The 15,369-nt window shown below is 40.2% G+C and overlaps 1 protein-coding gene across 1 annotated transcript in view; it reads left to right on the forward strand.

Moving 5' to 3' along the window:
* LOC126419636 (mucin-5AC-like) overlaps positions 1 to 15,369 on the forward strand; it is a 79,101-nt gene that overhangs the window by 40,214 nt on the left and 23,518 nt on the right. Inside the window, exon 7 of the mRNA XM_050086825.1 lies at positions 12,551 to 12,735. Coding sequence (XP_049942782.1) covers positions 12,551 to 12,735 — 185 coding nt within the window. The remainder of the gene's footprint in view (positions 1 to 12,550; positions 12,736 to 15,369) is intronic.

Genomic DNA, 15,369 nt, shown 5'->3' on the forward strand with positions numbered 1-15,369 from the left:
CAAAATAAGAACATTTAGTAACTATTAACAGAAGAAACATTCTCATAAATTATGCCCCATTCAAAATTTACTACAAATATCTGTCTTACTATATCTGTTTGAAGTTATTGTGAATGCTATATTTGCTTTATACTATGATTAAAAGCTTCCTGGAGCAGCAGTATACCTAGATTTATTGTGAGGCTAGTCAGAATGACTCATACACTCTGAGGTAGTGTGTGCTGTTGTGAGGCTGTATGCTGGCCCAGAACTTGAACCTGTAACTTTGCCTTTTGTGGGCAATGCTCCTGCCAGCTGTGGAAGAGAGAGCATGGTCATGACAATTTTTACACACATAATTTTGCATAGTTTGCAGATCATGCAGTTCTAGAAAATTACAAGCTACAACAGACATTTTATAAGTGATATACAGGTCGGTATTACTGTGGATTCTTTAATGCTATGTCATCTGTAGTTAGGCGCCCTAGGAAGAAGCACGTGTTTTTGTTTTTGGCTGTGTACTCTAATGTTAAACTGGCAAGGGGTAGAAATGGACCCTGCAGTGGTTGAAGACCAGAGATTGTACATCAAGATCGATACTTCATGTGGCAGAAACCTGACAGAAGTTCATAGTGCATTAAGTGAAGTTCATATTGAGTTTACAGTGGACTGTAGTGTAATTTCAAGTTGGGTTAATAGTCTTTGTGGTGGTTGTATGAGCACTGACGATAATCTACGACCCAGAAGGCCAAACATGTCATCAGATGAATAAAGTGTGAAACTTGTGGCAGATGATCTTGAAGAGGATTGTTGAGCGACTTGTGAGGAACTCTCTGAACCCATGAGAATTCCCCAACACCATTATTTTGTATTCTGACAAATAATTTGAAGAAGAGAAAAATTTCTGCAAGAAGGTCCCACACTATTCGACTCCTGAAGAGAAGCAGAAATGCCTGGACATTGCAACCTTTCTCGAACAATGGTTCGACAATATAGATCAAGGACTCTTGTTTTAAATTGTCGCTACTGATGAAACGTGAATTACAGACTTTGGACAAGAGTTGAAGTCTCAGTCCAATGAGTGCAGAGCTTCATATTCTCCACATCCAAAAAGATTTCAATGCGCTCAATCAAACCTCAAGCAAATGATGATTTTTGATTATGATCACTAAGGGATCATTATGACAGATAGAGTCCCATGCGGAACAAAGTATCACAGAACTGTATATCATAACTTCATGCAAAATATGTGCAGAAACATGCACAAAATCAAACATTAGTTGCTCAAGGCTCAGCCACTCATTCTCCATGACAGTGCTCACCTGCATATTTGTGAAGTTGTAGCCCAAAAACTGTGCTGTAAACACGAATGGGAAGTACTTCCACATCCTCTGTTCAGCTCGGACATGAGTCCATCAGACTTTGACTTGTTCCCGAAGTTCACGAAACTTATGAGTGGACACCATTATCTTTCTCTGGAAGAGCTTTCTACCGCTATTACCTGAGCTATTTGACAGATGAACAGAAGTGGTGTACTGGATGGAATAATAGAGCTTCCAAGGCAATGGTATTCAGTCATAGAGAAGCAGGGAGACTATATTGAAGGAGTAAAGAGATATTTAGATATTTGGGGGGGGGGGGGGGGGGAGATTTAAGCAAAAAGATTAATGTGCATTATTTATGAAATGTTCCTCATATCTTTTAGTTCCTCTCCCCCATGTGGATTGGCTTGCTTCCTGATGACCTGCTGTGAACATTCGAGCCAGGTCAAGGTGCTGATTCAATGGCTGACTATAACTGGGAATTAACTGGAGGCTGAATAAGCCAAGACATTACAGAAGGAATCCCCCCGTCCCCCATTCCACTCTCACATAAACACAAGGAAAAAAGACAACAGGAACACTGACTTTGTCAAACGTAGGTGGAAATGACTAAAGTGAAACAGCAGTCCCCTCGTTAAATGTTCATATAACCATAGTCCGCAGACCTGTGTTAACAATCATAGTGCTTCTAATAATGGTGAATACAACTTCAATTTTATATCATGCAAATTTTGATGATGTCAAAAGTTATGATAATTTTTTGAAATATTAGCTCTCGAAAGAATTACATGGAGCTTGTGGTCCTAAAATGTTTGGTCAAATGGTTTCCAAAAGCTGTACTCTTCTGAACTGGAATTTATTGGAAGTTACGCTAAAGTTATGGACTAGGCAGTGCTAAAGTTATGTACTAGGCAGTGATGTAAACAAATTGTCATGAATGCTATAGTTAGCATAGTAAAAAATATCTATATTTTATTATTATTATTATTATTATTATTATTATTATTATTGTTGTTGTTGTTGTTATCATCATAAACATTTTGACTCATTGAAAGTGAGGCAGATGGCAGGTAAAATTTGGGAGTTTGAGGAGGAAGGAGGTGGGGTGGGTTAAGACTGTAACAAACTGTGACATCCCCTCCAGACCTGAAATGTTGATCTGTGCCTGTCTGTTACTAACTGAGATAATGTGGCACAAAGGCGAGTCAGTCATTTATTGTTTTAGCTCATGGTATCGAAATGTGAAACTTTATGATAATTATGTCCACACATCAGTTATTATTATATGACTCATATCTCTCTTGAGTTGCAACAGACTTCTGCACTGTTAGTTTCTGTAAGTACTGTACCAATGCATTCATTATTGCTAAAATGAATGATATTCAAACAACAGTCAGAGCAGATTTTATCAGTTTAGAATTCATTGGGCAGACTGTAACATTTGCTATGTTTGACAATGAACAAAGATGAAATGAACACGTAAAATAATTTTGTGATGATACTGTAGTTCACTTGATACCATAGGCACTTACAGCATCAATAATAACAATATTCGAAAATATCATAAATGTGTGTCTTTAAATTATAACTTGACATCACTATCATGCTCATCATTGTAAAGTTCCTGTGCTTCAGAATTCAGCACTATAGCAACCACTTTTTTTGCAGTTGTATCTGCAAGATGTAATACCTATATTTTCTAGTTTAGTAATAATATGAGTCAGTAATATTAATTTCTTCACAATTTTTAATACTTAAATGCCCTACGAAGTAATGTCAGATAGTCTGAATGTTGACACTCCCATGAAGGTGACTAATGTTGCATAATATATGCTAAATTCAGTTAGAGTTTGTAACATGTTAAGTAGCTTAATTGTTGTGCACATATTAATTTAGTAACATGTTAAATAGTATAATTGTTGAACACACGTTAATTAATTGGATGATACGCAATCTAGATACGCATTTTGCTTAATCCATATTTCTGCACTATTCATAATCCACAGTACTGCACATGTCAGTATTTGGTGAAATGTGACAGTTTAGAGAGAGAGAGAGAGAGAGAGAGAGAGAGAGAGAGAGAGAGAGAGAGAGAGAGAGATACTAAATTTTCATAAGATTAACAGTTTGAGATCAATGTCAGATATATGGCAAATCAGATCCAGTTAAAATTGCATCAGTGATGGCTAAGAATAGTGTGAGATCTTTTAAAAATGGTATTCTTTCACAATATATGTAACCTAGAGTAATGAACTTTGATTGCAGACCACATTGCAACACACTCAGGAACTGAAATTTATTAAAGATTTATCTACAAGGCTGGTAGGCACAACAAGCTATTTCTCCATTTGCAAGAAGCAAATGATGAAAAATGCAACATCAGTCTGTCACTTATCTTCCTAAATAAGTTACTAAAATCAACTGTCATCATGAATTTAGTGCTGCAAGGTCATGTCTATTTAGGCAATACTGGGCCACACAGTGTATCTGCTCTGATTAGCAGATATGGTCTCCTTTGTTTCCAGTAAGTTCAGCCTTTGTAGTGGACCCCTGCTCATGTGTCACAGAAACCTAGTTAGTTCCCATGAGCTTATGAAATAGTTCTGGAACTTTACACAAGTTCTTCTCTTTTATCAAAAATTTTGTCTCATTACCATCTAAAGTTTGTTTCTGTCTTTGATTTTTCCCTAAATAAGAGCTAGTTAAATAACATTTTTCAAGACAAGTGACTTTCATTTTGCGCCTTCCCCCTTCCCCTTTTTCTATACATACTTTCACCTTTGTAAGTTTTCACTTCTAATGGTGATATGCACTGTATATAAATCATATACTCAGACACCTCTGACACCCCTCTGAGATTGGTGCCCGAAGTAGCAGATTGTGCTGATTGAGCCTTAACCTGTCTCCTCTTGTTTCTCAGTGTGCTTCTTTAGTTTGGCTTCCTTATGCAAAAACAGTTTGTGTCCAGAATCTTTATTTTGGTTTTGAGCTTACTTAATTTGCTGATGTAATTAGTTGTAAGTTTCTCCAGGCTGTCATCACTATTGCAAACTGTGTGGTGGTGCTCTGCTTGAGAAAAGTTGGCCAAAGCTTGCTTCCTGACTACTGTTTGGACAAGTTTGGAGTAAAGTTCCTAATCACCAGAATTTGTTCAGCTGTCCTGATTTAGACTCTGAACCCCTCTGAATCATTGTGATTTCTTTGTCAATTGAAGATGTTAAGCTCATTGGATCCCTTCACACAGTTTGAGAGGAGTATATGGTGTCCAGCCTTAGGATCACTCCTTCTCAAGTCTTTCATCAGAAACAACACGAACATAAAACTACACTCAATATGCAGTTTACATGATCATTTTCACTAAACAGTCACACTTATATCTCAAATTTGGTAAAGGAATGGTTCTGAAAGGATGTATGAGGAAAGCCTTTCATAGGTTTAGGCAGCTAATTCCTAAGGAATGTCCCAGTCAATAATGCCCCTTGGTTTTTATATTTAATGTGAGGTGTGTGGCAATCCTTTATTGAAGCAGATAGATAAAAACAAATGTGCAAACAGTATAAAGCATAACCAATGTAAATTCACTCATCATTATTTTCCATAGATCTCATCAAAGAGATAGGATGAGCCAAGGTATACATTAACAAAAGACAAAGAAATCATAGACATATAAACTCTATAATGTACTGATAATGAACAATCACTATAGTGCATGATAGTATTCATACTTAGGCCAACTGAAACAAGGCTACTATTTGGCAAAAAGCTGATGTCTCCTAAGTAACTCTAATCCACTATCGATAGCTTAACATTTAGTTGATTGCAATGATATTTTTAACAAACAGGGTGTGTACACCTGAGACAATCAGGAAACCTGGGAAAAAGTGGGAATTTTTTCATCTGGGAAAAATCCAGGTAAAACATGGGAATTATCCATTACTTTAGTTTTCCGTTAAATTTTTATAATTTTGAGTGGGAAGAACTAATACTCTAACAAAGAATTTTACTTTATCCTGCTACTGCAGAACAGTATTTTAGCAATAAAACTTAAACTAGAGAATAGCATCAAAAATAAAACCTTAGCTGAAAAGAAAATATGCCACTTGCAACAACAACACACATGCACACACAAGCTTCTGTAGACAGCAGAATATGTTAAAGGCTTTTGATGAGCATGATGTTACAGCTGTTTACATTTTTAACAGGTCATGGGAAAATATTATGAATGGGGGTTTGAGAAGTGTTAGGCTCAAAGTAAATTTCCTTTTATGCAACATGAATTATGTTAATCAAATTTTCTTACACTACTCCCATGCAACAGTTTGTGCTAACTGTACACTTTCTTGTTAAATGTTTGCTTGTAGTGATGCTTATTTGATTTCATTACTATCTCAACCAAAGGATCTATTCTCAGAGGCTCTAGCTCCTTTGCAGCCAACTTTTGATGGTTAATTTAATTTTGGGTTCCCAGAGGGAGAATTTCACGCTGCAGTGGAGTGTGCACTGATATGAAACTTCCTGGCAGATTAAAACTTTGCGCTGAACTGAGACTCGAACTCGGGGCCTTTGCTTTTTGCAGGCAAGTGCTCAACTGACAGAGCTACCCAGCAACCCCTCCTCATGGCTTTGCTTTACTGTTAGCATTTAAAATACATTCAACCTAGGACATGTTTACACTTCACATGACAGTCGATTCCTGCATGGTAAACAATCAACCCCAAACACAAAGTGCCATCTGTGGAAATGATTAAACTCAACTAGTAATGTTTAATAACATGATCACTTGACTAAAATACAAATGAGGCACTGAGACCCGTAAGGGCCTAAAGCACAATGCCCTCGACCCCACATTTAAGTGAGTGACACAGCTTTCCATGAATTTTCATATATATAATGTTAGATAAACCTGACTCACAATAAGATCAACAGATATCAGAAGTATGAATACATGCTACAATGCACAATCATCGGTGATGTGCTTTAGGCTCTTCTGATTCTTATAAGGGAAATTCTCCATTGCACCACCCTAAGATCTAGTGGCAAGAGGGCCCAGTGGATAGCCTGTCAAAAACTAAATATACATCAAGCATGAAAACAGGAAGAAGGTATAATGAACAGTGGAAGGAAGAAAAAAAAATGTCCATGTCATGGTGTAATGTCCATTTGCAACAGCGAGGTGTAAAGAAGAGGCCCATAATGAAAGTGGGATTCTGGACAACTACTCTATTAACTGCCGAAAGGAATTGGCATTCAAATGGCAGCCAGAAATGTTTGATGAAAAGGCAACAAGTCCATTGCCTCCTCCACTAGAAAACACGTCTGGTGAGTCATACACAGCATTAGTGACAGTATGTGTGTCATACGATAGGAATCTCTTATCGACGCACCTAACTTGTATGCCAGATGAGTGAGTGAGATATGCATCCTTGCCCAATTTTGGTGTTTGTATGAATGTGAATGTGATCACTCCCAAAGAAATGATGAAAACATAATAGTTTATAATAGAGGGAAACATTCCACGTGGGAAAAATATATCTAAAAACAAAGATGATGTAACTTACCAAACAAAAGCGTTGGTATGTTGATAGAGACACTAACAAACGCAAACACACACACAAAATTCAAGCTTTCACAACCCATGGTTGCTTCATCAGGAAAGAGGGAAGGAGAGGGAAAGATGAAAGCATGTGGGTTTTAAGGGAGAGGGTAAGGAGTCATTCCAATCCCGGGAGCGGAAAGACTTACCTTAGGGGGAAAAAGGGACAGGTATACACTCGTACACACCCGCATATCCATCCGCACATATACAGACACAAGCAGACATATATAAAGGCCATAATAGTTTGTTACATAAGCTGGTTTTAAGGACGTCCAACTTGTTTTTGGAGGTACGTTGTCGATACGTTTATGGTGTGGCCTCATGGGAGAGAAGCTCTTGACCGCCTCCTAGATCATTTTAATTCCCTGCATCCTAGCATCAAGTTTACCATGGAGGTGGAAAGTGATGGGAAGCTTCCGTTTCTGGATGTTCTGGTGTACAGAAAGGATGATGGGACACTGGGACACAGTGTTTATCGTAAGCCTACGCACACGGACCGTTACCTGCATGCTTCTAGCTGTCATCCATCGTTCCAGTGGACGTTGGCGAGAAGAGCTTATGCCATTTCAGATGGAGAAAGCTTGACACAAGAATTGGACCATCTTATGGTTGTGTTCAAGCAGAATGTCTATACAGATAAACAGATCCGTCGTGCTTTCCAGTATGGACCTTCACCTGAACCACCAGAAGATACCTGCAAATCGGTGGCCTTTTTGCCTTTTGCTGGGAGCATTTCCTCGAAGATAGGAAGAATTCTGAAAAGATACCACATCAAAAGTATTTTTCGTCCGCCAGCCAAGATTAGAGCGCTCCTTGGCTCTGTAAAGGATGACTTGGGTTTGAGGAAGCCTGGCGTGTACAAGATCCCTTGCCACTGTGGGAAGGCTTATATTGGGCAGACAATCCGGACCATTCAGGACCGATGTGTTGAGCATCAGCGGCACACATGGCTGCTTCAACCTGAGAAGTCTGCAGTGGCGGAGCACTGTCTCACCGAAGGACACAGAATGCTCTATGACAAGACACAAATGGTTGCCCCTGCTTCTCGCTATTGGGACTGTGTTTTAAAAGAATCTATAGAGATTCGTTTATCTGACAATCTTCTTAATAGAGACAAGGGCTATCTTTTAAGTAAGACTTGGGACCCGGTGTTATCTGACATCAAAAAACAACGGTCTGTGTTTCGATCGTCCGAATAAAAAGTTTTTTAATTTTTGACAGCGATATCTCGATTTCGCCTATTTCCACCACTGGCGGCGCGGTATGTTTACTGCGCTAGAGGGCTGTTACGGCACCTTCTCGCGCACGCATTGTGGGTCTTCTGCTGGGCTATATAGGGGCCGCAGCTTGCGCTAGGAAGTCAGTTCCGGCGAGTTCGTGCACCAGCACTCTCACCTGAAGATGGCGGCTAGATGGACCGCGGAAATATTGTGTCATGAAGACGTTATGATCCGGCTGCATACCCGAGAAGAATATTATCAATTATTACGCCAGGAAAGCCTTCGTTGACTCATATTCTATAATCAGTGTATAGTATGACAATTACCCGGACTACAGAAAGATAACAAATAATTCAATGACAAGACAGACAGTTGGTAGTGTTATCATCATCATCATCATCATCATCATCATCATCATCTTTGTTTCCCCTCTATCCAACATTTGGTGGGGTTGGGGTGTCAATGGTACTACACCATTTTATTTGGTTTTTCCATCATTCTTCTTCCACAATTTGGTTCCATAGCAGGTTTCTTCTCTTTAAACTCATCTCTCTTGTATCAGTCCATCTTGTTATCTTTCTTCCTCTTGGCCTCTTGCCCTCAATCTTGAACTCCATCATTCTTCTTTGTATTCTTTCTTCTCCCATCCTCTTCACATGCCCAAACCATTTTAATGTATTCTTTTCAATTTTCTCAGTCAACTTCTCCACTCCAATTTCCTTCCTAACATCTTCATTTCTCTCTCTCTCTCTCTCTCTCTCTCTCTCTCTCTCTCTCTCTCTCTCTCTCTCTCTCTCTCTCCTCGTCTTCTCTAGTATACTTCTCAGAAACTTCATTTCACTGGATTGTATCTTACTCTCCTCTCATCCAGTCATAGTCAAGTCTTTGAGCTGTAAATTAGTAGAGGTGTGAAGTAAAGTCTTGTATAGCACCAGCTTGCACCTAATTGGCACTTCCCTTCCCCACACCAAGCCCTTCACACTCGTAAAATGTACTACTCTGTTGTATGGTTTTGCTAATTTCCATCTCCAAACAAGCATTCCCCATTAATACACTTCCCAAATATTTAAAGTTGTCCACTATTTCAATATCCCGTCACTTAATATGAATTTGTCCCTTGCCCTCTCTATCCTCTCTGGTTACCACCATGGTCTTGCTTTTCTCCACACTAAATTTCGTTCCAAATTTCTTGACCTTGTCATTTAGGATGTCTATTTGTTTTTGTACCCCCGTACTACTTGTTACCCACACCACAATATCACCAGCAAATAGTAACAGCATCATCTTCCTTCCTTTATGGGATTCTTTTGTCTCTTTGACTGTTTCATCTATCACCATTATAAATAGTAGTGGTGATATCACACTTCTTGTCTTAGTCCTGTAACATTCTTAAACCATTCAGTTCTTCCAACTGGTGTCTGCACACAACTAGAGCATTTTTTGTACATTGCGTGGATGACTTCAAATGTTTGCTTTCCAACTCCCTTCCTCTTCAAGGTTTCCAGTTCCTTTTCCCTGGGAACACTGTCATATGCTTTCACTAGGTTGAGAAATGTCATCACCAGATCTTTCCTATACTCCCAATGTCTTCCAACAACTGTCTCATACTAAAGATTTGGTCCACTGTTGATCTACCATGATGAAAGCCATACTGCTCCTCTTCTAACTGCCCTTCCACTTTTTCTTTCACTTTTCTTTCCAGTATCCTCTCCATTATTTTTGCTACTTGGGATATGAGTGTGAGCCCTCGATAGTTGTCACATTCTTTCCTGTCACTCTTCTTGAAAATTGGGATTATTATTCCCTTTCCCCATTCTTCAAGTACACATTTTTGGGTCCAAATGCATCTTATGTTGTGTAAAAAGTAAACAAAATAAATTGGCATGAGGGAGTTTTGGACACTGCTTATCCACTTTGCAGTTGAACACCATGACCAGTTAACCAAGCCACCATGGCTGTTCCAGCACACTTGATGTACTTCTTAAGCTTGGACCATTTGTTTTTTCTAATTTGCTTTTTTTTACATTTAAGTACATCTTCTTCCTTCATGCTTGATGTGTGTGTAGTTTTTGATGGTCTATCCACTGGCCCATCTTACCACTAAATATGAGGGAGGGGGGGGGGGAGGGGGTGCAGTGGGAAATTTCCCTTGAAAGTGATTGAATGGATTACTATATGATAAAATTCATAACTTAATATACCATAACTTAATACACCATAACTTACTCAGAAACCCACAAAATAGGTTTACTGTCAGTACAACTTTAACATATACTGACATCCAATCTAATTTCACTGCAGTATATAGTGAGTGAACCACCATATTTGAGGAGTGTGCTACCATGTAGCAGGATTTATGCCGAGCAGATGGGGGTAAAAGTCTGCCGCAGTACACTGCCACCTGGTGGCACTGATGTAAACTTCTAGTTGGGAGGCAAGGACTAAGCGTGCACATCGTTAACTGTGCACATTGTTTATCAAATCTGTATGTATTTGGCCCATAAGGCAATTATGACATGTGATTTGGTCGTGCACAAAACCTCCTTAAAACATGCACAACTGAAGGTGTGCTCACGGGCCTGTTGGTAAGTTTCACAGAGTATAAAGAAGCAGTAGCCCAGTAGATTTAAGTGCCGTATCTTTCAGATTGCAGTATCTGTGTTATGTCTAACAGCATTCACAGAAAAATAACCAATAAATCTGCTATGTGTCAAAAGTTTGGGTGGTCATGTGCTATTGTGCTCTTACACAGCACCTACCACTGAATGGACGTCAAAAAATTGGCATTCGGTACCATGGCGGAATCGTCTGAGCCTCTGCTTTAGACCTTCCACTCTGCTGCAAGCAGCTGACCCTGGGTACACTGTTACAAAGACTGAGCTTAGCCTGTACCTCAAGTTTGATGTTAGCTTACATCAAGTCAGTCATCCACTAAAAGGGAGAAAAGCTTACCTCAGAACCCAAGCAGCATGCATCATTCTTGCTGATATGAGCCACAATATGCAGCCGATTCCACCCAGTGCACTCAATAGTTGCTAGCAGAGCCTCCTCCACATTACATACGAGCTCCCCTGCCCCTTCTCCCACTTGCTATTTTCCTGAAGGGCTCCATAGCCCACCCTCTGCTCTTGTCCAGACTGGGCTGGAGATTTGATCACTGGCTCAGAACAGTTTTCAACACTGCACGGTACCTTGTAGCTATTGCTAAGATGTAATGAGTTATCCATGCTGCATGTTTCCACATTCTCCTTCTGCCCAGGAGACATGAATCCACCACTAGCCACCACTCATGCCTGATTGAAGACAGACTTATCAGATGCTGTGTATCAGAAGACACAGTGACAACAGCGTTACTGGGGGATTCCAGTGGCACCAGAAATATTACTGAATGCAAATGTATCAACAGTGACTTTTCACAACTAACTCAACTCTCACAAAAACTACTGTACGTAATGGATACGCAAGCTCTAAATGTTAACAAACACTAGACAATCAGATAAAACCACAGATAGGAATGACTTTTTGACAGAAGTACATGAAAAATAAACACTAAATGAAGCAAAATGTTGTTATATAATTCAAACTTCTGCCTGCTACTGCTGGACACTTTTTCCACTTGGGTAGCTGACCCTACACTGACTAATAAACTAGTAGTTCAAAATGTGTTGGAAAACGGTGGCGTTAATGGCAGTCTGATGCTAAATTACTAACTAAGATCATAAGAAACCTACTACAGTAAATATGTGAATATGAAAGCTCTAAATGTAAGTAAAATTTAAACAATCAGATAATAACACACTTCTTGGCATAAACTTGTGGAAAGTAGACACTGAACTAAACTAAATGCTGTGTTCTAACTCAAACTGCTTATGCTGCTGTTGCTTCTCTTCATCTCAAATGATGTGATGTTTATTACTTATAATGCATCAATTCTATTTATCATATCTGTTGATCCAGCTATCAGATTTTTATATTAAAGAATTTTAAGTGCCATCTGCAGAATTAGTGCACGGATACTCTTTTGAATGATATAAGTGAATTTTTTCTTTCATATTTATAGATACTTTTCATAATTTTGTTTGTAATGGTAATCAATAATTTGTGATAATAATTAAAGACACGATTCAGACTTTTATTCACTTGCATGTTCTTCTGCACTCAGTTAAGGAGTATAGACATCATTCGTCAACACATAATACAGTAAATTTGTTAAATTTTGGAGTAGGTTTGTTGGCTGAACATGACCTTCATGAAAATTGTCTTCTAGACATTACGATAATAACAGTGACTTAGAAGAAATTACATTTTGGGAGACATTGATAGAATTTTGTTGAGGATGAGAGAGGAAAGGGGTGGGGGGGGGGGGAGGGGGGCACATGAACTTTCTTCTAAATAATTTGGACTCAACTGTAACAAAACATTAATGTTTACAGAACCACATCTGCTGATAATGGAATATGTGATGTATGGGAAACTTTTGGCTTATCTTCGTGACCACCGAACTAGACGAAAGTATTTCAACTTCTGTGAAGATGATTCAGATGCTCTTACATCTCGGGATCTCACTATTTTTGCCTACTGTGTTGCACGTGGAATGGAATACCTTGCTACAAGAGGAGTGAGTATTTAACTCTTTTATTATATAGTGTATATTGGCCTGCATTGCGTTACACTTTGTTTGCTCATGTACCATTTGGGGTGAAACAAGTACACTACTGTATACATCAAATCATCATAGCAATATTATTGATTTTCAAGGTGAAGGAATCCACTATGTTTATAAGCAGTATGTTATAAAATATGCTATCAATTTAATAATAATATTCATATACACTCCTGGAAATTGAAATAAGAACACCGTGAATTCATTGTCCCAGGAAGGGGAAACTTTATTGACACATTCCTGGGGTCAGATACATCACATGATCACACTGACAGAACCACAGGCACATAGACACAGGCAACAGAGCATGCACAATGTCGGCACTAGTACAGTGTATATCCACCTTTCGCAGCAATGCAGGCTGCTATTCTCCCATGGAGACGATCGTAGAGATGCTGGATGTAGTCCTGTGGAACGGCTTGCCATGCCATTTCCACCTGGTGCCTCAGTTGGACCAGCGTTCGTGCTGGACGTGCAGACCGCGTGAGATGACGCTTCATCCAGTCCCAAACATGCTCAATGGGGGACAGATCTGGAGATCTTGCTGGCCAGGGTAGTTGACTTACACCTTCTAGAGCACGTTGGGTGGCACGGGATACGTGCGGACGTGCATTGTCCTGTTGGAACAGCAAGTTCCCTTGCCGGTCTAGGAATGGTAGAACGATGGGTTCGATGATGGTTTGGATGTACTGTGCACTATTCAGTGTCCCCTCGACGATCACCAGTGGTGTATGGCCAGTATAGGAGATCGCTCCCCACACCATGATGCCGGGTGTTGGCCCTGTGTGCCTCGGTCGTATGCAGTCCTGATTGTGGCGCTCACCTGCACAGCGCCAAACATGCATACGACCATCATTGGCACCAAGGCAGAAGCGACTCTCATCGCTGAAGACGACACGTCTCCATTCGTCCCTCCATTCACGCCTGTCGCGACACCACTGGAGGCGGGCTGCACGATGTTGGGGCGTGAGCGGAAGACGGCCTAACGGTGTGCGGGACCGTAGCCCAGCTTCATGGAGACGGCTGCGAATGGTCCTCGCCGATATCCCAGGAGCAACAGTGTCCCTAATTTGCTGGGAAGTGGCGGTGCGGTCCCCTACGGCACTGCGTGGGATCCTACGGTCTTGGCGGGCATCCGTGCGTCGCTGCGGTCCGGTCCCAGGTCGACGGGCACGAGCACCTTCCGCCGACCACTGGCGACAACATCGATGTACTGTGGAGACCTCACGCCCCACGTGTTGAGCAATTCGGCGGTACGTCCACCCGGCCTCCCGCATGCCCACTATACGCCCTCGCTCAAAGTCCGTCAACTGCACATACGGTTCACGTCCACGCTGTCACGGCATGCTACCAGTGTTAAAGACTGCGATGGAGCTCTGTATGCCACGGCAAACTGGCTGACACTGACGGCGGCGGTGCACAAATGCTGCGCAGCTAGCGCCATTCAACGGCCAACACCGCGGTTTCTGGTGTGTCCGCTGTGCCGTGCGTGTGATCATTGCTTGTACAGCCCTCTCGCAGTGTCCGGAGCAAGTATGGTGGGTCTGACACACCGGTGTCAATGTGTTCTTTTTTCCATTTCCAGGAGTGTATTTTTATACATAATCATTACACACTCAATGGACTTTTACCTAATACCTTCTCAGAAATCTGATGATGTTCTAATTTCATTCTACTTTACAACATTCTGTTTATGTTTAAGAACAATATATTTCAGATTAAATTTTCATTCACTTGGTATTTTAGAAACATTTTTGAATCACGTAATTTTTAGAGTGTTTTACATTTTAAGTTAATAATCTGTGGAAATTTACTAAAAAGTTCTTTCCTATTCTCTAGTGATTCATTTTCTCTCAATATTAAAGCTTATTTCAGCATGCTTTACTCTCAGAAGACCAAGCTTCCAGATTATTTTGCATACTTTCACTCTGTCTTGGAGGTGCACAACTATCATCTGACACAATGCATCTAAAGTAAACAAAATATTCCTTTCACAAAATTAAGTGGTAAGAATACTGCAGAAAGTAGATAAAGTATTAATGATCCCTTTTCAGTAATCTTGAAATTCTTGTATACATCTCCCAGTGTTGTGCTAATAATAAAAAAATAAAAAATATGTATTTAACACACACACACACACACACACACACACACACACACACACACACACACAGATATATATATATATATATATATATATATATATATATATATAAAAAGAAAGATGATGAAACTTACCAAACAAAAGCGCTGGCAGGTCGATAGACACACAAACAAACACAAACATACACACAAAATTCTAGCTTTCGCAACCAATGGTTGCCTCGTCAGGAAAGAGGGAAGGAGAAGGAAAGACAAAAGGATATGGGTTTTAAGGGAGAGGGTAAGGAGTCATTCCAATCCCGGGAGCGGAAAGACTTACCTTAGGGGGAAAAAAGGACAGGTATACACTCGCACACACACACATATCCATCCACACATACACAGACACAAGCAGACATTTGTAAAGGCAAAGAGTTTGGGCATTTTTTGGGCAGAGATGTCAGTCGGGGCGGATGTACAGAGGCAAAGATGAAGTTGAAAGACAGG

This window comes from Schistocerca serialis, chromosome 9 (genome assembly GCF_023864345.2).
Source record: "Schistocerca serialis cubense isolate TAMUIC-IGC-003099 chromosome 9, iqSchSeri2.2, whole genome shotgun sequence".
In the NCBI taxonomy this organism is placed as follows: domain Eukaryota; kingdom Metazoa; phylum Arthropoda; class Insecta; order Orthoptera; family Acrididae; genus Schistocerca; species Schistocerca serialis.